General features: G+C 43.1%; 1 protein-coding gene across 9 annotated transcripts in view; it reads left to right on the top strand.

Annotated features, from left to right (window-relative positions):
* The window catches only part of glra3 (glycine receptor, alpha 3), a 199161-nt gene that overhangs the window by 78935 nt on the left and 96322 nt on the right, over positions 1-23904 (top strand). For 6 of the 9 annotated variants that reach the window (XM_086032404.1, XM_086032411.1, XM_086032407.1 and 3 more), the window contains one exon: positions 17215-17438. In XM_086032404.1, coding sequence (XP_085888530.1) covers positions 17215-17438 — 224 coding nt within the window. Of the gene's footprint in view, positions 1-5678; positions 5751-17214; positions 17439-23904 lie in introns of all 9 variants that reach the window. The other 3 variants (XM_086032410.1, XM_086032408.1, XM_086032409.1) reach the window with 1 other exon arrangement.

The following is a 23904-nucleotide window of genomic DNA, read 5'->3' as shown; positions in this document are numbered from 1 at the left end:
TGGGGGTCACTCGTAAGAGTGTCAATAGCTTTTAGCGGCCGAAAGCAATGCCTGCATTACTCCTGCCCGCCTCTGGGGGCACCACGTCATAGTTTTAGGGTATTTAGAGGGGAATTTGACGAAAAACCTCATTAACTGTGTCATAAAATGTGAAGGCGCTAGAATAAAATAAGTTGTGAGCTCTTGAAATAAAATAGAGGTTAATACCTTGACCCAAACACACAATTCACGCTTGACTTCTGTATATGAACGATGTTTATTAACTACAACTAGTGGGACATACAAGAAAATACTACGATATGGCAAGCCTAAATAAACAAAGAAAAACAGGAAAATCAAAAATAATAGGGAGGTAAGGGAAGAATGGGACGTCTGACTAGATGAGTGTAAGGACGACTAGAGTCAAGTCGGCGGGCTGTATGAAATGCACAGTTTGCTAGTGTTCACTACCAATTTGAATGCACCCATTGTGAAAAACCTCGGCGAGTCACAAAGTAGTCACTTACGTTTACTGAAGCTCACTTGATGAGCAAAGAGGGGAAGGTCCTTCACTCATTTGCAGATGGAAGAACAACCAAAAAAACGGAAAATAGAAGAAGGCTGCTTGGAGCGGGACCAAAGCTTGGTTGGGTTCTCATAGAGTCCGGCCGCTGCGCGGTGTCGGGCTGCAAAAGGGGGCAACACTGGCGTGTTGCTTCAGTGTTTGCTGCCCCCCCCGGAGTTCGGCGCGTCTACCACGTGTGTGGCGACGGAGTTTTGTAGGACTCCAATTTTCAGCTTTGTGCAGGTCAACCTCGGGCGATTTTCTGTGCGTGGCAGCGCAATAAAAAAATGCAGCCAAAAGATTTAGAAAATTGGGAGGTGAAAGAGAGTTTGAGAAGTTTCTTGTTTTTTGAAGAGGGTCTGAGAGGTGAAGAGGATCTTGTTTTTTGGAGAGGGTCTGAGAGGTGAAGTTGAGAGCAAAGTTGAGAGTTTTTCTAGAGAGAGCTTTCTTGAAGAGAGCATCAAGTTGAGAGAGAGAGAGAGAGAGAGAGAGAGAGAGAGACACAAAGGCCAGGCCTTTTTTATCTCCTTAAAGAGACACTGGGATGACCTTAACATTGGCACTTATATAATAGGTTTGCATGTAAAAATGACATCAGTACCAAAGTGCCCCCCCAAAAGACTCTGCAGTGATTTAAGGTATTTTTTTGTGATTAGGTTTACGACAAATTTCCCCGTCCCCTTCTGGGGCTTGGCTTATGTTATCTTTTCGGTCTCAGCCGTCTACGTCACGCGAGGAGGGCTTGCGTGGTAATATTACTCGCTTTGACAGTTCTGGTGTCTAAAACGGCGACCGATCGCCACCAAAATGCAAATGCACATTACTACTCTTGTCCACTTCAACCTGTGAAAGTATAAAAGTGTTCTGCACAATAGTTTGGATTTATTTACATAAAACGTGATGTCATCATGATCACCTCCACAAAATCAAAAATACTGTGGCGATTGCTCCTCCACTTTCACAAGCTGAAGCGGACAAGAGCATGAATGCGCACACGAACACCGACTGGTTATATTTCGGACATTTAGTGACGCTAAACTAGTGTCAGCTCTCGTTCAGGAGGGAGACCGCGGCTTGCAGCAGCAGAAGGCATATTGGAGCCCCCCGCTTCCCTCCCGGCTAAAGGTAGGATTGTGATGGCTAATAGCAACAACTAGCAACCTCAGGCCGTTAAAACAAAACGCGTGAGCACAACAACATTCGCTCCTTACTGTCCGCCCAGCATGTGGAGGTGAAGATGAGCCTGTGTCCTCATGTCACCTCAGTCGCAGTCACGTGTGGTGTCCCTGCTTCCCTGCTTGCTTGCTTGCAGCCGCCACCTTCTGCCCGAGTGAAGCGGCGTGAGAGTGACGAAAGCCCTCATCAAACAGCGAACAAACATTTCTAGAGAGGCTGAGTCTGACTGCACAGCCGAGTGTGGCCGCATTGGAACGTGCCATTTCGGCTGTTACCTTCCAAATTGGACGGCGCCTTGTAAGTCGAAAATCTGGAGCCATTCCTCATCCAAATAAATGTGCACGTCTCATTTCCACTTCAGTGTCTGTAAATATCCTGACTGGTGTTTAATGCCTCGCCAGCCCTAACCGCGATCAGCAAAGAAGCAGTGTTTTTTTGTTTTATTTTTAAGCAAAGAAGCAGTGTGCGTTGGTTCCAGCCTATGTAGCTCTGCTGACTTCCACATTCCTCAGTCTCAAATAAATCAGCCACGGAGAGGTTAATCCTTTTGATATGTTGAAGTGGGCATTAGTAGGGATGTCCACATAAATTTTGGTTCCAATTGATCGCCGTTTTTGGACGTTATAAGTAACAAAAGTACAATGATTTTCAATGGATACTTTGGAATCGGTTCCTCGCGTGACTTCGGCCGAACAAGGATAAAACGCTACGGGGTGCGGCCATTCTGCTCATTATCAAAGGGTGTTATTCATGGAGTTACTTATTTCCTAATTTCTCCAAAATGAATGGATAAAATAGAAAATATCAACTCTTCATTTTCCTGATCAAGAAATATATCAAATCAACTTGTTAGTGAAAACATGGCCATCCTGGCCCCACCGTCCCTTTAAGAAAAAGGAGAGGGGGTGAGGTGTCTGCCCCACCCCCCTCCAGCTCAGGTTTCAGGTGAGCATCAATTCATGACAGTAAAGTTAGATTTGAGTCTATTAAGTTGTCCTGTTTAAAACCTGCATTTTACAATTCATAACTGGCATCAATTTTCATACTTCAGCTGGAAACATCTCGTTCTGACTGCGTCCAAAGCTTAGGAGTCAAAGATGTGAGTTTAAGCCTATATCTACACTCATAAACCGGACCAGGAAAATGATTATTACCATAGAGAAGCAGATTCATCAACGCAAAGTTAGTAGGATTCACACAGTCAGCAATACACAAACATACATTCAAATATGTTTAATTTCAAGGTATTTTGATTGATCAAAAGCATGGGAAGTTTAATGCTGCAGTTCCCATGTCGACCTCTTGGGTTCGGTCTTCATCCAGCATTGTCAATGTTCGTCGGGCTGGCCGCCTGCTGAGGAGGCTCCAAAAAGTCTGTTTTAAGGCTGTTCGAATCCACATCCATTGTCTGTAGAGGGGGTCCAGGTGACAAAGAGTGGCTCCTTATCAGGAGTTTGTGTCTTCTTGAGTCCTAGCATGTCTTTGTAAAATCCAATTGCCGGGATCCCCTGGTGATTCAATTGTTTTTAAGTGAGGCTGTAGCAGACTTGATGGCATCTGGCTGAATCTTGTCTTCTGCCCTGGAGATGTGGTCCACATGAAGGCATCTTCTCTACAGTTGGTTTGTCTTATTTCTTGAAACAGAAATTACATTCTCAAAATAACATGGATAAATCCCCAAACCAACACAATAGAATGTAATTTCTCATTGATTTCATCAAATTGGAAATGTCTTGGTCCATATCTGAAGTATCTCAGTGCATCTTTGCAAATAGTTATGTACAAGTAGCCGACAGTTGCCACAATGAGCCCATATTTAGCAGATTTTCCAAATAGGGTAAGTATTCCCACCTACGGACCTCTGTCAAACGGAAATTCCCTCACCCGGGAAAAAACGTATGCATGAAATTGGCTTCTACTATATTACATTAACGATCGATTCCTTACAACGGAAGTTCCGGTATCCGGAACCCGGAACCCATAGCGAAGCCCGCAGTAGCGCAAACTCAAGCAGTTCCCGCTCGATGCTACGGAAAAAGTTTGACTGCTCCGCCATTATCGGATCAAACGGAAATTCCCTCAAAAAACCTATGATTAAATTTTCTACGACTATATTACCATCATCGGATCCAAAACGGCGACATGTAAGTTACTTCTTTGGCATGCGTTTTACTGAAATTGCGAAAGATTTCAAATGTATTCATTTGTATTTTCGTCTGTTGATCATGGCATCCAAACGAAGAAGAACGGTAATGACCGTGGAAGAGAGAGTGAGTCATCCGATTAAGCGAAGCTGGACACAAAGTAGAAAAAATCCAGGAGACACCTGGAGTCGGGAAAACTCAAATCTAAGAGACTTTGAAAAACAAGGAATCGATTCTGGCTCAGTACGATTCGGTCAGTTTGCCTGCTCAGAGAAAATTGTTTGCGGCTCGACATACGAAGTACAGTGGCGTAAATGAACGTGTCCTTTTGCATGCACAAGAATCACCAGACATCAGTTATGATCAATGGGACAGTTACTTGCAATTAGCAACAAAACAGTATGATACGCAAACATTTTTATACAGCAAAGAATGAAGCCAACACAAAAACTCAAAATAGACTCATTTTTTCCTAAGACTGAGAAAAATCACCATTAAAATACAGGACAGTTTACTGTAATTAAGTACAGTACTGTACTGCATTGGTGTTACAGTATTTTTTTCAACAGTATTTGGACCATGTTTGTTATACTGTACTGTGTTTTGTTCATATACCTGTACTCTATAGTGCAGATTTTGTTTAATAATTTTTTGGTGTCGGTGGTCGACTGGTTAGCACGTCCACCTCACAGTTCAGAGGTCGTGGGTTCGATCCCGGCTCCGGCCTCCCTCTGTGGAGTTTGCATGTTCACCCTGTGCCTGCGTGGGTTTTCTCCGGGTACTCCGGTTTCCTCGCACATTTCAAAAACATGCTTGGTAGGTTGATTGGACACTCTAAATTGCCCCTAGGTGTGATTGTGAGTGCGGTTGTTTGTTTGTCTCGGTGTGCCCTGCGATTGACTGGCAACCAATTCAGGGTGTCCCCCACCTACTGCCCGAAGACAGCTGGGATAGGCTCCAGCACGCCCGCGACCTTGTGAGGGTAAGCGGTATAGATAATGGATGGATGGATGCTTGTGTTGTTAACTTGTTACACATGTATTTTGTTAACATACTTGCACGTTCATACAGGACATGTACCGTAGTCGTTTCCCACTTAAGGAAATTCCGTTATAAGGAAAGAATGGACAATGCAAATATGATTCCTTACGAGAGAATACTTACTGTAAATTGAGCTTGCTGATCTGAACTTATTAGTTGATTCTGAGTCTCATGATTGGCTCCCCAAACATGTCAGCATGATTCCTTTGTGTAAATTATCATATGCGCAATAGTCAGTTCAGCAGACGTGAGCATCGTCTATCCTGTTCTAAATTTCCATCTGTATTTCCAGCTGACCCACGTCGTCCCAGTCTGTGCCTCATCAGCGCCGAGAACATAATTTTCACGTCACATGCAGGCGCCGCACAAGCAGACATGCAGCCAAATAAATACATGCAGCCAAATAAATAATAAATTAAATAAAATCAACACACACACACCAACGTGGTGGTTGTTGAAATAAAAATAATATGTCATTGCGTCTGTGGGATCGAAAGGCTGTTTGATTTTTGTTTTGTTTTTTTTGTTTATTTGACTGCATGTCAGGAGTGTGGCATGGAACAACCGGGCAGGCCTGAAATGCAGACGGACTAAAGCACTGACGGATGCCTACCTATGTTGTTTTAGTTGTCAAAATTAGTCAAGAACATAATACCATGAACATCATACGTCATTTCCTTGGAACATTTTTGATAAATGTTCATGGAATGGAGCTACTACCACCGTGCTCTCCTTTCCTCAATCCGATTACAGATTTTTTTTCCACTTTGAAGGTGGAGACTGTATGAACGGGTACCTGCTCCATGCAATGGATGCTGCATACGAGGACATCACAGGAGATCAGTGTAGGTGATGAGTTGAGATAAATTTCACAGTTTCGTCCCTTGCGCCATCGCAATGGAAAATATCCTCTGTGATATGGTCCAAAATCTATGGCCAAACTGAGAGTAGTGCATCTATGGCAAGGAGAATGAGAATGGTGGCCATGAGAGGGAGCAGCAAAAGCAAAGCAAAACAAAACAGCCAAGATTGACTTAGTTGCCCTGCTGGTAGCTACAGACAAGAGCAAGACCAGCTGGTCACCAGCTATCACCAGCTTCTGGCTGGGCCCCAGTAACATGTTGTCCCTGCTGAGTGGCTATGGCTCAGTTCACAGAACAGGTTGCTCAGGGATGGAAAGTTTGGCTGTTTTAATCTTGGCTATTTAGTTTCGCTTTTGCTGCTCCTGTTTTGCCCTTGCTAGTAACACCTGCAAGACCAGCTTGAAAACACAACAAAACTATGCAGTTTTTTTTTTTTAAAGGGAAAGTATATCAGTCAATAATAATTGACTGAGTTTATGTTTTGCAGGCATTTCTCCATACTTCAATGCAATAGGTTAGATATGGAACAATCATGGTGTTATATATAAAATTGTAAGGAATATGCCTTCATGTGGACCACATCTCCAGGGCTGGAGATAAGGTTCAGCCAGGACTGCCACCAGGTCCGTTCCAGCCTCACTTCAAAGCAATTGAATCCCCAGGGAATCCCTGCCATTTGACTTAACAAAGACATGCTAAGACTCAGAAAGACACAAACTCCTGATAAGGAGCCACTCTTCGTCGCCTGCACGACCTCAACGGACAACGAATGTGGATTTGAACGGCCCTGAAACACACATTCCAGAGCTTCCCCAGCAGGAAGCCAGAAGGTTCCTCTCACAATCAGCGGGGGACCAAACCCCGATGGACATTGACAGTGCTGGAAAGACTGACTCCAATTCAGTGACAGACTGTTACACCCTCGCTGTGAAAAGGAGAGATTCCGCCGTTCCTTCTTGCCTGCTGCTGTCAGACTCTTTAACAAGAACATTGTGTAGTCTCTAAAAACTGGCATACATTAGTGCAATTGTGCAGTCCTGCACCTGAGCTCATGTCGTGCAATACCCAACATTCCCCACTACTGTAATACCGTGCAATACTCAACATTCCCCACTACTGTTAGTCTAGTTTTATTTTTATCCAATGCTCTTCCTTACATTTCACTGCACTACTCAGAGTATTTTCCTCTGTACTATGTACAGGCTAAAATGAATGTTCCTCATACTTTTTATGTAGATGTATGTTGGTGTGTATATACAGGTGTATATACACATGTTACTGCGTATATTTACATAGGTTTGATCCTGAATGTTTGCCGTTAATGTTATACATTAATGGCTACATTATGCCGCCGTCCCTGTGTGGCCTATATCTTTGCTGCTGTAACGCTGAAAATTTCCCCACTGTGGGATCAATAAAGGCCTTCTTATCTTATCTTATCTTAAGAGGTCGACATGGGAACTACAGCTTTAAACTTCCCATACGTACACTTCACCACCTCCCCTTTTCTAAAAAGGCCTGGCCTTTGTCTCTCTATCTTTCTCTGAAACACAAGATCCCCCCTCTCAAAAGTCTCTCAAACTCTCTCGAAGGAAACACTCTCTTCTGATACAAACTCTCACATCTTAATTTTTTTTATCCTTTGGCTGCATTTTTGATTGTGCTCATGCTCTTGTCCGCTTCAGCCTGTGTAAGTGAAGAAGCGATTGCCACGGTATTGTTGATTTTGTGGAGGTGATTATGATGAGATCACGTTTTATGTCAATAAATCTAAACTATTGTGCAGAACACTTTTATACTTTCACAGGTTGAAGTGGACAAGAGTAGTAATGTGCATTTGCATTTTGGTGGTGATCGGTCGCCGTTCTAGACAACAGAACAGACAAAGCGAGCAATATTACCACGCTTGCCTCCCTCCTGTGACGTACACCGCTGAGAACGAAAAAATAACAAGCCGAGCTCCAAAAGGGGGTGGGACAATTTGTCGGAAATCTAATCACAAAAAATCCCTTAAATCACTACAAAGTCTTTTTTGGGGGCAGTTTAGTACTGATGCCATTTTTACATGCAAACCTATTATATAAGTTATATTATATAACATAAGTGTATATATGTTAAGCTCATCCAAGTGTCCCTTTAACTATCGACACTTTAACGAGTGACCCCCATGTTCGCTACAAAATATACAGTGATTTGTTATTCAGTGATTCCTTTACTTTGTGTAACAGAGCTATTGTTTTTGATTTTACCGTTATATTCTGTATATGTGATTTCCTACACAAATTCTCATTCACCATAACACCCCAAAACTTGGTTTCTCTTACTCTATTAATATCAATACCATCAATATTAATTGGATCATCAGTGTCTAGTGATTGATTTGATATAACTGCTGAAAGTCAAATAAGAATCTATCAGGACTGATACACTACAGCAGAGTTGGGGATCGCCAGTACGGTGGGTCCACCAGGGGCTTCCATCAATATTTCAGGCCGGCCCGTTCGTCTGAGTCATTGGCAACAGCCGAACGGCATTGAGAAACGGACTTAGCGGTACTACGTCACACGCAGATGCCGCACACCTGACACACAGGCCATCCATCCATCCATTATCGATACGGCTTATCCTCACAAGGGTGTGCTGGAGCCTATCCCAGCTGTCTTCGGGCAGTAGGCGGGGGACACCCTGAATTGGTTGCCAGCCAATCGCAGGGCACACAGAGACAAACATCCGCACTTGACACACAGCCAAATACATAAAAAGTAAAATAATGTATTCCTCTCAGTTCCACAGACCACAATGACGTGTCCCATATTGTTTTTATTTCACCAATCACCACATTGTGCGTGTGTGTCTGTTGTTATTATTTTAATTTGTGTCTTTATTTATTTATTTATTTATGTATTACCAAACTGCACATGCTTACTTCCATTGCCCCGGGTTGGTTTTGTCGTATTGTATAATTATTTGGGTCCAACAGATGGCATGAAGTCGCAGTCAACAAGTTACTTATTTATTTTCCACACTTCCCCTCCTTCACACTTCCCGGCCCTCAAATAAAAGCATACCAGCAAACCACTACACAGCAGATTTGCTACGGCGTATTTCCGGAGCGAAGAAGGAGAGTGAGAGATAGGTGAATTAGAGCAAGATTCATTAATTTCATTGAAAAAGTCCTGCTGTGTTGCTTGTTAAAGTAGGGAAGATGCCAGAAGAAGTGCATGAACTCCACCTTGATGTGCTAGCGTCATCCTTGAGTGCTGCACTGTTTTGAAACAGTTGCATTCCAAGTCAGGGGGCGTTGCTTCAAAAAGACAGTGACAACAATGGATATCATGCCTGCTACAACCATAAAGGGACCGAGATGATGAATTTAATTGTATTGCGAAAATGATCTGGAAAGTGACTGCTAAAAGGGAGCGTGGGCGAGTAGCTTCTTTACACACACATACGTGACCCATGCCGCTGCCAAACTAGTTTGCTTTGCAGCAGCATTGAGCTGTGTGGTGCATCCTTCTCTTCCGCGTGGGAAACTGCACATCACCGCAACATGTGACATAATGGACCGATCAGAGCAGCAACAATTTCTGATGTGTGCGTGGCATGTGTTGCAGACCTGTCGCTAATTACACAATGTGTCGGTCATGTGAATTGATTCGGCAGTTGTCACTCGCGCCGACGCAGGAATATAAAGAAGCCTAAAAACTAGCCTTTCACCAAGTAGGCTGAGATGAAATGTGGCCGCCTCACTACCACGCCACACGCATTAGGCTGATTAGTGTGCCGGACTAAAATCCACTTCTGGCCTTGCTTCGTCGAGCCCTTTTTTAAAACATTCCCCCCCTCCACCCCTCGCCCCAAAAATGGGTGTCCGGCCCGGACGGAGGGTCCGACCGGTCCGGCCCCGGGACGGACTGCCTAGCTTGGCTGTTGCCGAGGAAGGACGGACTAGGCCCATATGGGTCGGCTTGAAATAATGACGGAAACGGTGATGGACCGACGGAAGGTATGCCCACCTCTGCACTACAGTATACATATGTATATAGGAGGTTGTTTTTTAACTGTGACTCCAGGGGTCTCACTTATCAAAGAGTGCGTTGGATTCAAATTGAAAGTATATGTGTGCACAAAATCCGAAAACTAACGTGTGAAAAAAATCTGACCTATCAAACTGCGTATGTACACGTGCCTGTAGGACATTTCCCCTTGATAAGTCACTGAACTTGGGAACCAGCATGTACCTCCTTTTCCATGGTCAAATCTATCCTTATATGTTCAATGCAATAGCAGAACATGAAAATAAATGAGCCATGCTGGCCATCGCTTTGTGAAAGGTGAATCATGACGACAATACTTGTCAGCGAGGTGGAAACAAGGAAAGGAATATTGTTTGGTGGCCCAAATTGGCAGTGTATCAAAAAACAACTGGAAGGACAGAAGGAAAAAAGAAAGTGGTTGGACTAAAAAAGAGATGAATTAAATTGCGATGGTGCGACCGATCGAGCCTTGCTGCTCCCCTAGTGATGGATGGCAGGCCCAGGTGTGCACTCATAAAACGGGGCACAACTTGGGAATATAAATGTTGCTGCACTGAAAAAAGTAGTCTATTTAATCCACACAATTTGTGTTCATTGGTTGTGGATGGTTAAAATGTGATAAACTGCCATATATTACAGTAAAATAAAAATAATAACGAAAAAAAGTGTTGGCTTCTACATTGGTGTGGCCAGGATGTTTTGGCTCAGCAATCAGCGCACTCTGGTTCCAAGCGACTCATGCGGGAGTGCAGCTTTGAACTCCAAGGACGACCCAGCAAGTGCAGCCGCGTTGCAGGTTGACTGCACAGCAACACCATCAGATACTGAAAAACAAATCCACAAAGAAAAAATAAAACAAACAAAAACAACTGACACACAGGCACAGCTTTGTCACCGGTAAAATAAAAAGAATATGGGACACATGTCATTGCGTCTGAGGGACTGCAAGCTACACCACACCCTTTTGTTTTTTATTGTTTCCTTACTCGACCGCGTGTCGGGAGTGTGGCACCTGCATGTGACGCGGTATCGGTAAAGTCCGTTCTCTACACCGGTTGGCTGACTCCCACCAACTGGGATCACGTGGGTTGATTGAATATGCATGACGGAAACCGGGGACGAAGGGTTGTTGCCCAGCTCTGGCGAAAACAACAACACCTCCTCAAACAATGCGTGGTACGGACTAATATCTAATATAAAGAAGCATGCATCTCTCCGCACGTATTGCACTTCTCACGATGGTTAGGCACAATGACGCAACTCTACTTATAACACAAATACAAAGAACATAATATCAACATCAACTTCCAGAACCTTTCTAACAGACAGACAAAACATTAAAAACAAAGTTATACACAAAGTGCAAAATCTATAATTGTAATCCGCATGATGAATGTTTGATACTATGTGAAACTGGACGTGTGTCAGAGGCATGATCCTCAATTCACCGCCTCACCGACTGCATCGCTGAATTTTACTGTCGCCAAAATGTGCATATGGATGGTTTAAATCTGTACATGTGCACACTTTTTCCCATCTATTTTTTTGGAGCGGGTCATATACTTAACGCAGGACATTGCGTACGCATCTTTCAAGCCCTGTTTTGTGCTTAGGCAGGATTGAAAAGTCCGACCACTGTACATGTGCACACTTTTTCCTGTCAAATTTATTTTTTGATAACTTACACACTTTGCGCAAGAAGTTGCATATAAGCTTTCACAGTAGTTGGCTCTCAAGGTTCTTGCAGTGAAGCTGTGATCGTTTCGCAGTGAACAGGAGTCCAGCATGACTGAAAAGTATCTCAAGGCTGCAGATGCCGAGATTTTCGAGCCGTTTAATACGAAAACAACTCTTTCCCGCAGCTGAAGTTGAATATGATCACGTGACGAGACTGCCATACGGCTACGTTTGATTGGTGATACACAGTCACATGGTAGAGTCTGGCACAGGTCTCTGACAAAATAAAAGAGAGAGAGAGAGAGAGAGAGAGAGAGAGAGAGAGAGAGAGAGAGAGAGAGAGAGAGAGAGAGAGAGAGAGAGAGAGAGAGAGAGAGAGAGAGAGAGAGAGAGAGAGAGAGAGAGAGAGAGAGAGAGAAAGAGAGAGAGAGAGAGAGAGGCAGAGGGGATTTAAGTAACGGGTTCAATGTAGCCTAATGTAGTGGAATAAGAGTACAGTTTCTTCTTCACAAATCTACTCAAGTAAAAGTAAAAAGTATAGTGATTCAAAACTACTCCTAGAAGTACAAAATTACCAAAACTTACTCAAGTAAATGTAACTAAATAAATGTAACTCGTGACTACCCACTTCTGAAAACTGACACCTTTCTCCGACCCTGTATGATTAAGCACTTTGATTATAACTGATTTGGTACACTTTCTTGAGAGTCTTGGCTTTGAAGGGGAAGTTTGAGATGGGTCTATAGTTAGGCAAACATGGAAGCATCCAGCATTCTCTTCTTTATTCATTTGCCTTAATGACAGATACTTTCAGGGGTTTGGGAAACTCTCCTGACTGAAGTGAGCATTGAGCAGTTGATTATTTGCTACAGAAAACCGACAGCATAATATTCATGATTGTAAGACATGCTCAACATTCTTATTTTATTTATTTTCTCATGTGTAGTTAATCAGAAGTCAGGATTTGTTGAAGAAGCTGTATTTTAGTCTTGGGCTTAGCTACATACAAGAGTCCAGTGTATTTGTAATACTGTAGCTCTAAGCTGTTGAGTGATTTCAAAACTTGTGTGCGGCATATGGCCAATAAGGGGATAACCGGTTATGAGGGTAAGTAAAAGGGTCAAGGCAAACAGTGAGGTTTTGATAGACAGTTCATACTTCAAAGCCATCCAGAGAGAGGAACACCGAGTAACATACAGAGTCCATATGTTACTTTAGGATTAAGATCTTTCTCTCCTCTTCACCATCTGTCTTATGGTTCACCCACTACTTTTCTTGATAAACAGGAGGCCCCAGTGACAAAACCTCTTCACATCACTAACACGTTCAAATATGATTTACTGCCATGAGAGAAGCAACATTTTCAGGCATAACAGTTGGTATTTTAGATTTATTAAAGATTACATTAAGCCAATATTAATTGTCAAAATTACAATTTAAAGTAATCCGAAAAAAGAGCGTACCTTCTTTAGTGCTAATTTTTGTGAACACTTATTTTATGATGAAAGTGGAGACAAATACAGGGAGGTCAAGTGATTTAAGGTTAATATTAAATATCTAATGTAAGTCACACACACATGCACACGCAAACATGCACACACAGAAGGCTTAGAGCCAGGTTTGGCCATTGTGGTCTGTACACGCTATCTATGTTAAACAGATTTACTGCTGTTAGACTCTTTTTTTCAATCGCTCACGCAATCCCTCTTAATCCATTCTCTGTGTGTGAGCAGAGCACAAAGGGAGAAATTACAATGCTACAGGTTTGTCTGAAGAGCAAAACAGTTTAAGTAAAAACATGTACACGTTTGTTGATTTGTTGCTCCCAGTAACTGCAATCTGTTCATTCAGTGGTGATGTAAGGTTACATTCATATTCCTTCATTCTTGGTATCATCAAGAATTGAACAACTGGAGTTAGTATAAGGAAATAGGTATAACAGAAAACCTAAACATTTGTACACACCTTTAGATTTTGCCCCGAGCAATACTGTAAATGTCATCTCTCTGGGCCACACTTGCAGTTTAAGCACACACACACGCATGCACCCCCCCACACACACACACACACATATATATAGTTAACTGTCCACAATTTTTATTAGGATCAAGGTAATTACAGTTCATGTAACCACAGTGTTACTCTCCATTACTCTTAAAACGCTTCTTTCTCTCTCTCTCTCTCTCTCTCTCTCTCTCTCTCTCTCTCTCTCTCTCTCTCTCTCTCTCCTCTCTCTTCTAAATGCCAAATTGAGTATCATTACCATTCGTTTCACTCCTCAGTGATACTCATGGTGTACTACCTGTTCTAAAATATCACATCTAATTAACTTTTTGCGTCACTGATAATTAAGATAATGTTACATTGTGAAAGAATCACAATATTACATTTACATCAAAAGCTTTGAGAGGAATCAGAGAAATTAAATTGCAGAGAGTGAACATATTTAATGAGGCAGATCAGAGAAGTACCGCTGAGTAAACGGAATTGGAGTGTCAGGGTCATTAAGATCCAGTTGTTCAAATTACTTAGTTGTATTGTATATTTACATGAAACAGACATACTTAAATGCACAATGTTTAATTTCATCATATTCCGATCGAACAGTATCTTCAAAAATGCTTTTATAGAAGTGATGCCACTTAAAGTCAGATTTACATGTTTTGCAATTGCAAAAATGGGTACAAACTTAATCGTGCATGCAAGCGGATGTGAAAGTTGATCGACTAACCAGGCACACCCAGGATTCCGCCTGCCAATTGCACTCAATTGCCACACAAATTATTTTGCACATTCTGAGAGGAGTACATGCAAACAGATTCATTAAGCACTCATAATATGATATGTCAAACCTGAGACAAATTGTGATAGTGGATGTTGTGTCTTTAAATCCATCAAGACATCCATTATCTGCCGCTTACCCGAGGTTGGGTCGCGGAGGCAGCAGCTTCAGCAGGGAAGCCCAGACTTCCCTTTCCCCAGCCACGTCTTGCTGCTCTTCCAGAGGGATCCCAAGGTGTTCCCAGGCAAGGGGGGAGACATAATCTCTCCAGCGTGTCCTGATCGTCCGTGGGGCCTCCTGCCGGTGGGACATGCCCGGAACACCTCACCAAGAAGGCGTCCAGGAGGCATCCTTATCAGATGTGCGAGCCACCTCAGCTGGCTCCTCTCAACGTGGAGGAGCAGCAGCTCAACTCTGACTCCCTCCCGGATGGCCGAACTTCTCACCTTATCACTAAGGGAGAGCCCAGACACCCTGCGGAGGAAACCCATTTCGGCCGCTTGTATCCGAGCTCTTGTTCTTGTCTTGACCCACAGCTCATGACCATCGATGAGGGTAGGATTGTAGATCAACCGGTGAATCGAGAGCTTCGCCTTTCGGCTCAGCTCCTTCTATCTTACAACAGACCGATACAGAGTCCGCATCACAGCAACTGCTACACCAATCCGCCCGTCGATCTCCCGTTCCGCCCGTCGATCTCCCATTCCATCCTACTCTCACTCGCGAACAAGACCCAAGATACTTGAACTCCTGCACTTGGGGCAGGATCTCATCCTCGACCTGGAGAGGGCACGCCAAACCTTTTCCGACTGAGGACCATGGTCTTAGATTTGGAGGTGTTGATTTTCATTCTGCTTCACAGTCGCCTGCGAACCGCTCCAGTGAGAGTTGGAGATTGCGGCTTGAAGAAGCCAACAGTACCACACCATCTGCAAAAAGCAGGGATGCAATACTGAGGCCACCAAACAGGACTCCCTCAACACCTCGGCTGCGCTGAGAAATTCTTTCCATCAAAGTTATGAACAGAATCGGTGACAAAGGGCAGCCTTGGAGGAGTCTAACCCTCACTGGAAACGAATCTGACTTACTGCTGGCAATGCGGTCCAAACTCTGACATCGGTGGTACAGGGATCAAACAGCCCTTATCAAGGGGCTCCATACCCTGTACTCCCAACGCACCGCCCACACAACTCCCCAAGGGATACGGCCAACGCCTTCTCCAAGTCCACAAAACTCATTTAGACTGGTTGGGCGAACTCCCATGCACCCTCGATGACCCTGCTGAGGTTGTAGAGCTGGACCACTGTTCCATGGCCGGGATAAAAACCACATTGCTCCTCCTGAATCCGAGATTCAACTTCCCGGCGGACCCTCTTCTCCAGAACCCTGAATAGACCGAACCAGGGAGTCTGAGGAGTGTGATTCCTCTGTAAATGGAAAGGGGGACCACCACCCCGGTCTGCCAATCCAGGGGGACTGTCACTGATGTCCATGCGATGTTGTAGAAGCGTGTCAACCATGACAAGATCCAGATTCTTTAGGAACTTCGGGTGGATCTCATCCACCCCCGGGGCTTTGCCACCAAGGAGCTTTTTAACTACCTAGGTACTTCAACCCCAGAGATAGGAGAGCCACCTCAGAGTCTCCAGGCTCTGCTTCCTCGGTGGAAGGCGTGTCGGTGGAATTGAGGACGTCTTTGCATCAAAAAAATTATTATCATTCCCACCCCTAGTGGGGAATCTGAATCTGTACCTAGGTTTCTGTGATAAACAAATGCAACAGTTCCGAATTTAGCCGCATGGCTCAGTGGTAGAGCACACTGATACCATGTGGTTTGAAGTATAGCGATGTAAAGTGCAAGTACTTTTTTAACTATTTTTTTACAAGAGTTGAAGTACAATTATAGTTTTTACAAAGTATAAGTCCACCAAAAAAATATATTACTGAAGGTAATGTGAGTAAATCTAATTAAATACTATCTGTTGGGGAGGCTATTTCGCTGGATCAATTTGGGTGTACAGTATACAGGGTACAGGATGGTGTATCAGTCAGAATACAGGAGGCAGGTTTGATGCTGAGTTGAGGTTCTTTACTCAGGTTGTAAGGATGGATTACAGATGATAGATGATAATAATAAAGGTGCTAGACAGATGACAGCTGACAAATGACAGAGTCTGAAATATAAAAATGATAACAACAAGGGGGATGCACAATATTCAACTAATTGTGACACATTTTACACAAGCAGAATAAGGCTTAATGTATCAAAATGCTATAGAAAACTCCTTAAAGGAAATACAGTTCAAAAAAGGACAAGCTGTTAACATAAATATTACTACTGTTGTAATTGGCCAAATAAACTATCCAAAATACACTAAAATGTACTGGTGTGTCACGATGGTCTATGGGGACCTGTAGTGGCGGATAAGAATGCCACAAAATGGCTAGTGCAACAAACGTCTCATCCGGCATCTTCTCTAGATGCCATATGAGGACGTAAAATAACATGAACACTACAAATACACATTTTATGCAATATAGAATATGAAGAACACACTTACTTTTTGGTCATGAATTCTGCAACTGAAACAAACTTCAAACGTTTCCATCGACCTTGTAAAACACCACTTTGTGAACTTGCTCTCTCTTCCGCACTACTGAACTGCTCATGCGCAGGGAATACAGCATCATCACATGCACGCACACAGTCACATGACATGAGGAGGCACGGCTATACAATGCAAAAGCATGGTCAATGCATAATACAATATTTACACCACTGCAACAATACAATGTGTTAGAGCCTTTTACACACTATCCATAATTAAATGCAATTAGTGTGTTTTAAGTTCAAGCACATATGAAGGAAATGATTAAAGTCAAATAGATATTTTTGTTGTGAGTTGATTTTCAGATGCCACATGATCTATGTTATGTCTTGTGCATTCAGGACTATCGCGTGAACATCTTCCTTCGTCAACAATGGAATGATCCCAGGCTGGCCTATGCAGAATATCCAGATGACTCTTTGGACTTGGACCCCTCTATGTTAGACTCCATTTGGAAGCCAGATCTGTTCTTTGCCAACGAAAAGGGTGCACACTTCCATGAGGTTACAACGGACAACAAGTTACTGCGAATTTTTAAGAATGGAAATGTTTTATACTCTATAAGGTGGGTTCCAGGATGACTGTGTACATCAGGTACAAAAGGAGCTGAGAAATAGTCCAGCAGACCATCAGAAACCTTTCGGTTCCAGCAGAGACATTGTACAATGTAGAAACTAAAAGAGAACAAATAAAACCAATAAAGATAAAACACAAAAAGGTCAAATAACTTAAATATGAAAACTACCAAATTTAGACAAAGGAAAGCTAAACCAACAAAGATGTTACATTTACAATCAGGGTTCTAAATTTACTTTTTTGATTACAATCCAATGTGGCTTGGGACTTTTCAAAGTTACCAACCAATCAGAATTTCCAATAGCCATTCTTTTACGTTGACGTTCTGATTAGGGTTAGGCATAATTTGAATTTGGACGATTCCGGTTACGATTCCATTTATTTGATTCAATTATGGTTCCTAACTTTTTTCGATTACGATTCCTCAAAAGAAAAGTGCGGGGGGGATTTATTTTCGAATCGAACATATTGTATGAACTTCTCTCTTCTTTGATTTCTTGATTTTTTTTTACTGTTTGTGAACTTTGCTCTAATTTAGTCAAAGGGCCATTTTAATGTTGTATGTGTATAGCCATTGTACGTATGTAGATATATGGCTATGTATGCTATAATGTAAATATTAAATGGCCATTGGCATTTATGCGTTGACTCACAGTTTTGCATAAAAGAACCAAAATAATAGAACAAATAAATAACAAAATAACAAATCATTGTTGAAATTGTGTAAATTAGTAGATTGTTGTATTCTACAATTTATGTTGAAAGCTCTTAAAACACTTTGCCAACGAACATTCAGAAAATATTTGAAAAAAGAGAAAGCAAGTAAATTTTAAGAGGAACAGAGATCTTTGAAAAAAAAACAAGATTCAGGACTAAACTGACGGAACATTGTGTTTCTGTAAAAGGAATTATTTTATGGAACGACCTGAACCAAGAAACAAAAGAATCCAAGTCAGACATCATATTTTATAGATTAACTAAAGCCAGCATGTTAAAGGATTTATTAAATATGTTAATTTTGTTTGATCATTGTTCCATTGTCATTTTTGTTTTTGTGAACGGCATTAACTAATTGTACCTTGGGAACTAAAAAGTTATGTGAAGTTATGTGCGTGGGCCTAACAAAATTAAAGCATTAACTATGGAGATTAATTTAAATTTCATAACTTACAAAAAAAATAAAAACTAACTCAGTTAACTTAGTTTTAATTACTTCCTGTAGCAGCTGACCTCTGCTTACTGCGCAGCCAATCTTAGAAGAGAGTCACAGTCGCAAAGACGGACTTTTACATAGTTTTACTTTAAAAATCTGCTTGTCGGAGAAATCCAACATATGTTGCACACTTTACACAGCCAAATTCAAATACAATATTAGTTGTACGTTTTCGGTGAATCGTTCAACTGTTGTATTTTACAGGAAAATAATTGTATTCAAGGATCAAAGAAAGCTATTGGAACAATCTTTGCCACAATATACTTTTATTTTTTTTACACATCAATTCCAAGAATTTACTCGAGTAAACTCGGTTACTCGGTTCCAAGCTTCTCAAAAAATTGCAGTTGAAAAATGTGATTAATTGCGATCAACACATGTAAGACGGCTTCACCCCAATGCAGTTACCGCGGGTAGAAAAAAGAAACCTGCTCAACACCAACAACTTATATCCGCTACTTTTAAGCAGCTTGAAGAAGTGAAAGCAGACAGAGCCAAAGATAGTTGTAATTACTGAAGCAATCGGCATATACATACCAACATCTATGCGTCCATATATATGGGATGCCATCAAGATGAAGAAGTCTTATCGGGCTTTTTAGTCCTGTAGGATTCCGGATGCTGCTGTGCGATACCGGTTGGCAAAGTATAACATAGCTTCGGCAGTCACTGAGGCAAAAACTCGGGAATGCATGGAGTTCGGTGAGGCCATGGAAAACGACTTCTGGACAGTTTTGATGAAATTCTGGTTCACCATCTGGCATCTCAGGAGGGGGAGCAGTACAACGTTAGCACTGTGTATAGTGGAGATGCGGTGCTGATGACCTCGACTCAGGACGTTGTGAGTCGGTAGCTAGAATACTTCAATGACCTACTCAATTCCACTGCATGTCTTCCTTTGAGGAAGCAGAGTCTGGGAAATATAAGGTGAACTTTCCTACTACTGGTGTTGAATTCACCGAGGTGGTTAAAAAGTGGAGTTTCTCAAGGCTCTGGATGTTGTCAGGCAGTCCTGGTTACACGATTCTACAACATCGAGTGAGACAGTGCCTCTGGTTTGGCAGACCGGGGGGTTGGTCTCCTTTTTTAAGAAGGGGGACCAGAGGGTATGTTCCAACTACAGAGGGATCACACTCCTCAGCAAACCTGGTAAGGTCGATTCAGGGGTGCCGGAGAGGAAGGTCCATCAGGAAGTCGAATCTTGGGTTCAGGAGGAGCAATGTGATTTTTGTCCCGGCCGCGGAACAGTGAACCAGTTCTGTACCCTCTGCAGGGTCCTCGAGGGTGAATGACAGTTCGTCCAACCAATCTACATGTGTTTTGTGGACTTGGAGAAGGTGTTCGACCGTTTCCCTGTGGGACTTATGTGGAGGGTGCTTAAGGAGTATGGATACCGAAACCCCTGATACGGTTTGGTCTCTTCAACACCAATGGGTTGAGTTGGTATTCCCAGCAGTCAGTCAGATTATTTTCTAGTGAAAAAATGGACTCTGCCAAAGTTGCCCTTTGACATCAATTCTGTTCATAATATTTATGGACAGAATTTCTAGGTACAGCCAAGTTGTTGAGGGGGTCCAGTGTGGTGGCCTCAGTATTGCATCTCTACTTTTTGCAGGTGATGTGGTACTGTTGGCTTCTTCAAGACGTGATCTCTAACTCTCACTTGAGCGGTTTGCAGCCGAGTCTGAATGGGTTGGGATGAAAAAAAACACCCCCAAATCTGAGACCATAGTCCTCAGTCGGAAAAGGGTGGAGCGCCTTCTCCGGATCAGTGGAGGAGTTTCAGTATTTTGGGGTCTTGTTTACGAGTGAGGGCAGGATGGAGCAGGCAATCAACAGATGTATTGGTGCAGCGTCTGCTGCGGACTCTGTATCGGTCTGTTGTGGTGAAGAAGGAGCTGAGTTACCGGTCAATCTACATTCCTACCCTCACCTATGACCATGAGCTGTGGGTTGTGACAGAAAGAATGAGATCCTGGATACGAGCAACCGTAATGAGTTTCCTCCGCAGGGTGTCCAGAGGCTTTAGACAAGCTTGGTCATCCGGGAGGGATTCAGAGTCGTTCCCTGGATGACACCCCTGGTGAGGTCTTTTGGGTATGTCGCACCGGCAGGAGGCCCCGTAGACGGCACAGGACATGCTGTAGAGCAGGGGTGCTCAATACGTCGATCGCAAAGGTAGCATTGGTAGATCACATGATATTAAAAAAAGACTAGTTGTTCATTGTAATGGCTGCCATCTGTATTCTAAAATAAGATGCCTTTATTTTGAAAATGACATACTGGATGTTGTGTCTTACAGAATCTCTGTACGCTTTTCTCCGTACTGAGAAGCACTTGTTGTAGTGACATTCACCATGCGTGTTGCTAACTTTTTCTTCATAATTTCTCATTTTGCCAAAGCCAAATGGATATACAAAGTTAATATAACAAGTTTGTTCATCACATTTTTTGACTGCAAGGCTTTTATCTCTGGGAGAAGACTGCCGTTGGTTGAAAGCAGACCAAAATGGTCAGTACTATTTTGCATTGTCCATCGCGATTAGCTTTGACGCTTGCCAAAGCTATCTTTGTCATAAATGTAATATGTTGTATGTCTGAACTTTTAGTTCTACGGTGTGTTGGCGTGTTACGGTGTGTTGCTGTGCAATACACATTTGCAAAAGGAACTGGAGTCTCGCATCCAATCAATGAGCGGCATATTGATTAGGGATGCTCCGATCGAAAAAGGCACCGATCATGATCGGACGATTTTCGTGAAAAATTATGTGATCAGAACATTCGATCAAAGCCTTTTATTGCCGATCAAAACATCCGATCACCCGCAGCTCATGCTTCGCAGCCTACAGCCATGTTGTGTCCCTCCCCCTCTGCTCGCTGCAGAGGCGGGGCTGCTACACCAACACCACACCAACTGCGGTGGGAGCATTTGTGGCGGCGCGTTTCAATTGGAATCAATGTAATTCCCGAGAGCGGGCACAGTTGCGTGCCGGGCGGTGCGAATGATACGTTTGCAGCTGTGGGGCGCGGAGTGAAGCACCGAAAAGCTCTCCATTCGCCCCATTTGTCGCGTATCAAACAAGTCAACTTTTTGGCCATTCCGCCCCGTGGCAGCCAACCAGCATCGGGCATACTACGTGACTACGTCTCACACACAGCCAAACAGAGCCAGAGCTCGAAGGTCCCCCGTACACTGCGGTGTGTCACACACAGCCGAACGGAGGCACTGTAAAAACTGTTTAAAAAAATCCGCTGAGTGAACTGGATGCTGTTTGGCTGTGTGTGACGTAAATGCCCGATGCTGATTGGCTGCTGAGACGAAATGGCAAAAAAGTTTGTTTGATACGCGACGACGTACCACTGCTCCAAAAGCATTGTTCATGCCGGGCCGCAGCAACCGCACCCGCCCGCGTGAGCTACATTAACTCCAATTGAAACGCGCCGCCCGAAACGCTCCCACCGCAGTTGGTGGGAACGTAGCATTGTCTCCTGTGTGGAGTTTGCGTCTTGTAATACTGTATATGCCATGAAAAGGTACCTCGCGGAGGGGAGCATGGCCAAAGGTTCCAACACAACCAACTTAATCCGACATTTGAAGAACAAGCAATTGGTAGACTATGGTGAGTTTACAAGGCTCACTGCATTGAAAGTCAAGGCGAGCAGACGGTGTATGGCACGCATGCTGCAGCTTGCTATGCATGATGCGTTACTGTCACAGCGCAGTCTAAGTGGCCTTACTGCCACAAAACGTACTGTAGGTCACTTGTGGGCAACAGACTCACTATATCGTTTTATAATCCCCAAAAAGATTAACAGTGACTTTGTTCTCGTTGACAAATGCACAAGATAGTTTGTCTATGCACAAGAAAATAAACCAAATTCCTGAGTCGTTTCAATTTAGGAACTCATTGAATAGTTTATTCGAGTGAAGCCTGCTTGTGATTATTTTTTCTACTTTAATATTATTCTGAACCATCCAATGTTTAGGTGGCATGTTATTTATTTGACTTTTTGCATAATTAAGTCTTTTGAGACTGCTGATTATTTTGATCTGTTAAAAACGGTCTTACTAAAAGCTGGTATATTTAAATTTTTCAGTTATCTTTGTGACTGAGTAATTGTTGTATTGTGCCAGTGTGAAGGAGCGCCGTTGACCTCCGTCACTCCCTCACTGGCGCGCTGTCGTTAGCTGGGGGGTGCAGCTGATAAACACGCATCGGCCGTTTTGTTCCCGCGGACCCATGCTCCATTGTGACTGTTCCCCGCGACCCGTGCGGGGGTCTCCCGGTCATTCTTATTAGAAAGACTTTCACCATTGCCTGGACTTTTCTTTACCCTCATTGCTGGTGTCGGGGGTGCACACTTGACACTCGTCCGACACACACACACGGACACACGCTCATACACATCATACACTCACCTGCATGCTACCGCATTGGTTGGACCAAACTCAAGCATTTCCTGATTGTGCCTTAAATGGCGACCGGTGGCAGAGGAGAAGGTCACCTGAACCATTTTAGCCAGTTATTTGTGTTATTGTGTATTTTGAATGGATAAAGTAACATATTTAATACTTTTCTATATATTGCAGAAATCATTTATGGGAATTTGGTGTTATTGTTTAATACATGGACATGGATTGATATTTTTATTAATATCCAATTTATCTTAAATGGTTTGCCCGGAGGGAGGGTCTAAAGGATATTTAAGGGGTTCCAAACTCATTTTGTGGGGGGCTGAGCCTAGCGACGTTGGGGGCCAGGCTGCTGCAGAGCGTAAGCAAAGCAATGCAAAGCAAATTAAGATGGAATTTGTCGAACTTTTGAGATTGTTTTCTTTGGAATTTAATTGTAAATATTTTTGTTCTTTGATTTGGCTTGCTTTATTTTTGTTATTTTGTCACTCTGGTCACTGTAAATATCTTTTTCACGTGTTGGGGCAACTTTGGGGTACTTAAAACACTGAACTCCTAGTTTCCGATTGTGCCATCATTTTTTTATTCGAGCCTTCACAGGCGAACCCGTGACATTAGGTGTCAGGAGTGGGATGGCCAGTCGACGAGGACGAGGACGGGGTTGGCCCGCAGGAAAGAGTATGGGGACACGCTCACAAAAGCAGGAAGAAGGTGAAGGTGGTGCTTCTGATACGGCGCTAGGGCGTTCAAGTGCAGAAGAGGAGCTAATAGCTGTCATGCTGACCTTTCTGGCAGGACAGCAGAAAAGAGAGGAGGGTTTTCTGGCAG

Source organism: Filicampus tigris, chromosome 6, assembly GCF_054856515.1.
Source record: "Filicampus tigris isolate MCC_2025a chromosome 6, RoL_Ftig_1.0, whole genome shotgun sequence".
Classification (NCBI taxonomy): domain Eukaryota; kingdom Metazoa; phylum Chordata; class Actinopteri; order Syngnathiformes; family Syngnathidae; genus Filicampus; species Filicampus tigris.
Note: the sequence above shows the minus strand (reverse complement) of the source record. Positions and strands in the feature narration are given on the sequence as shown.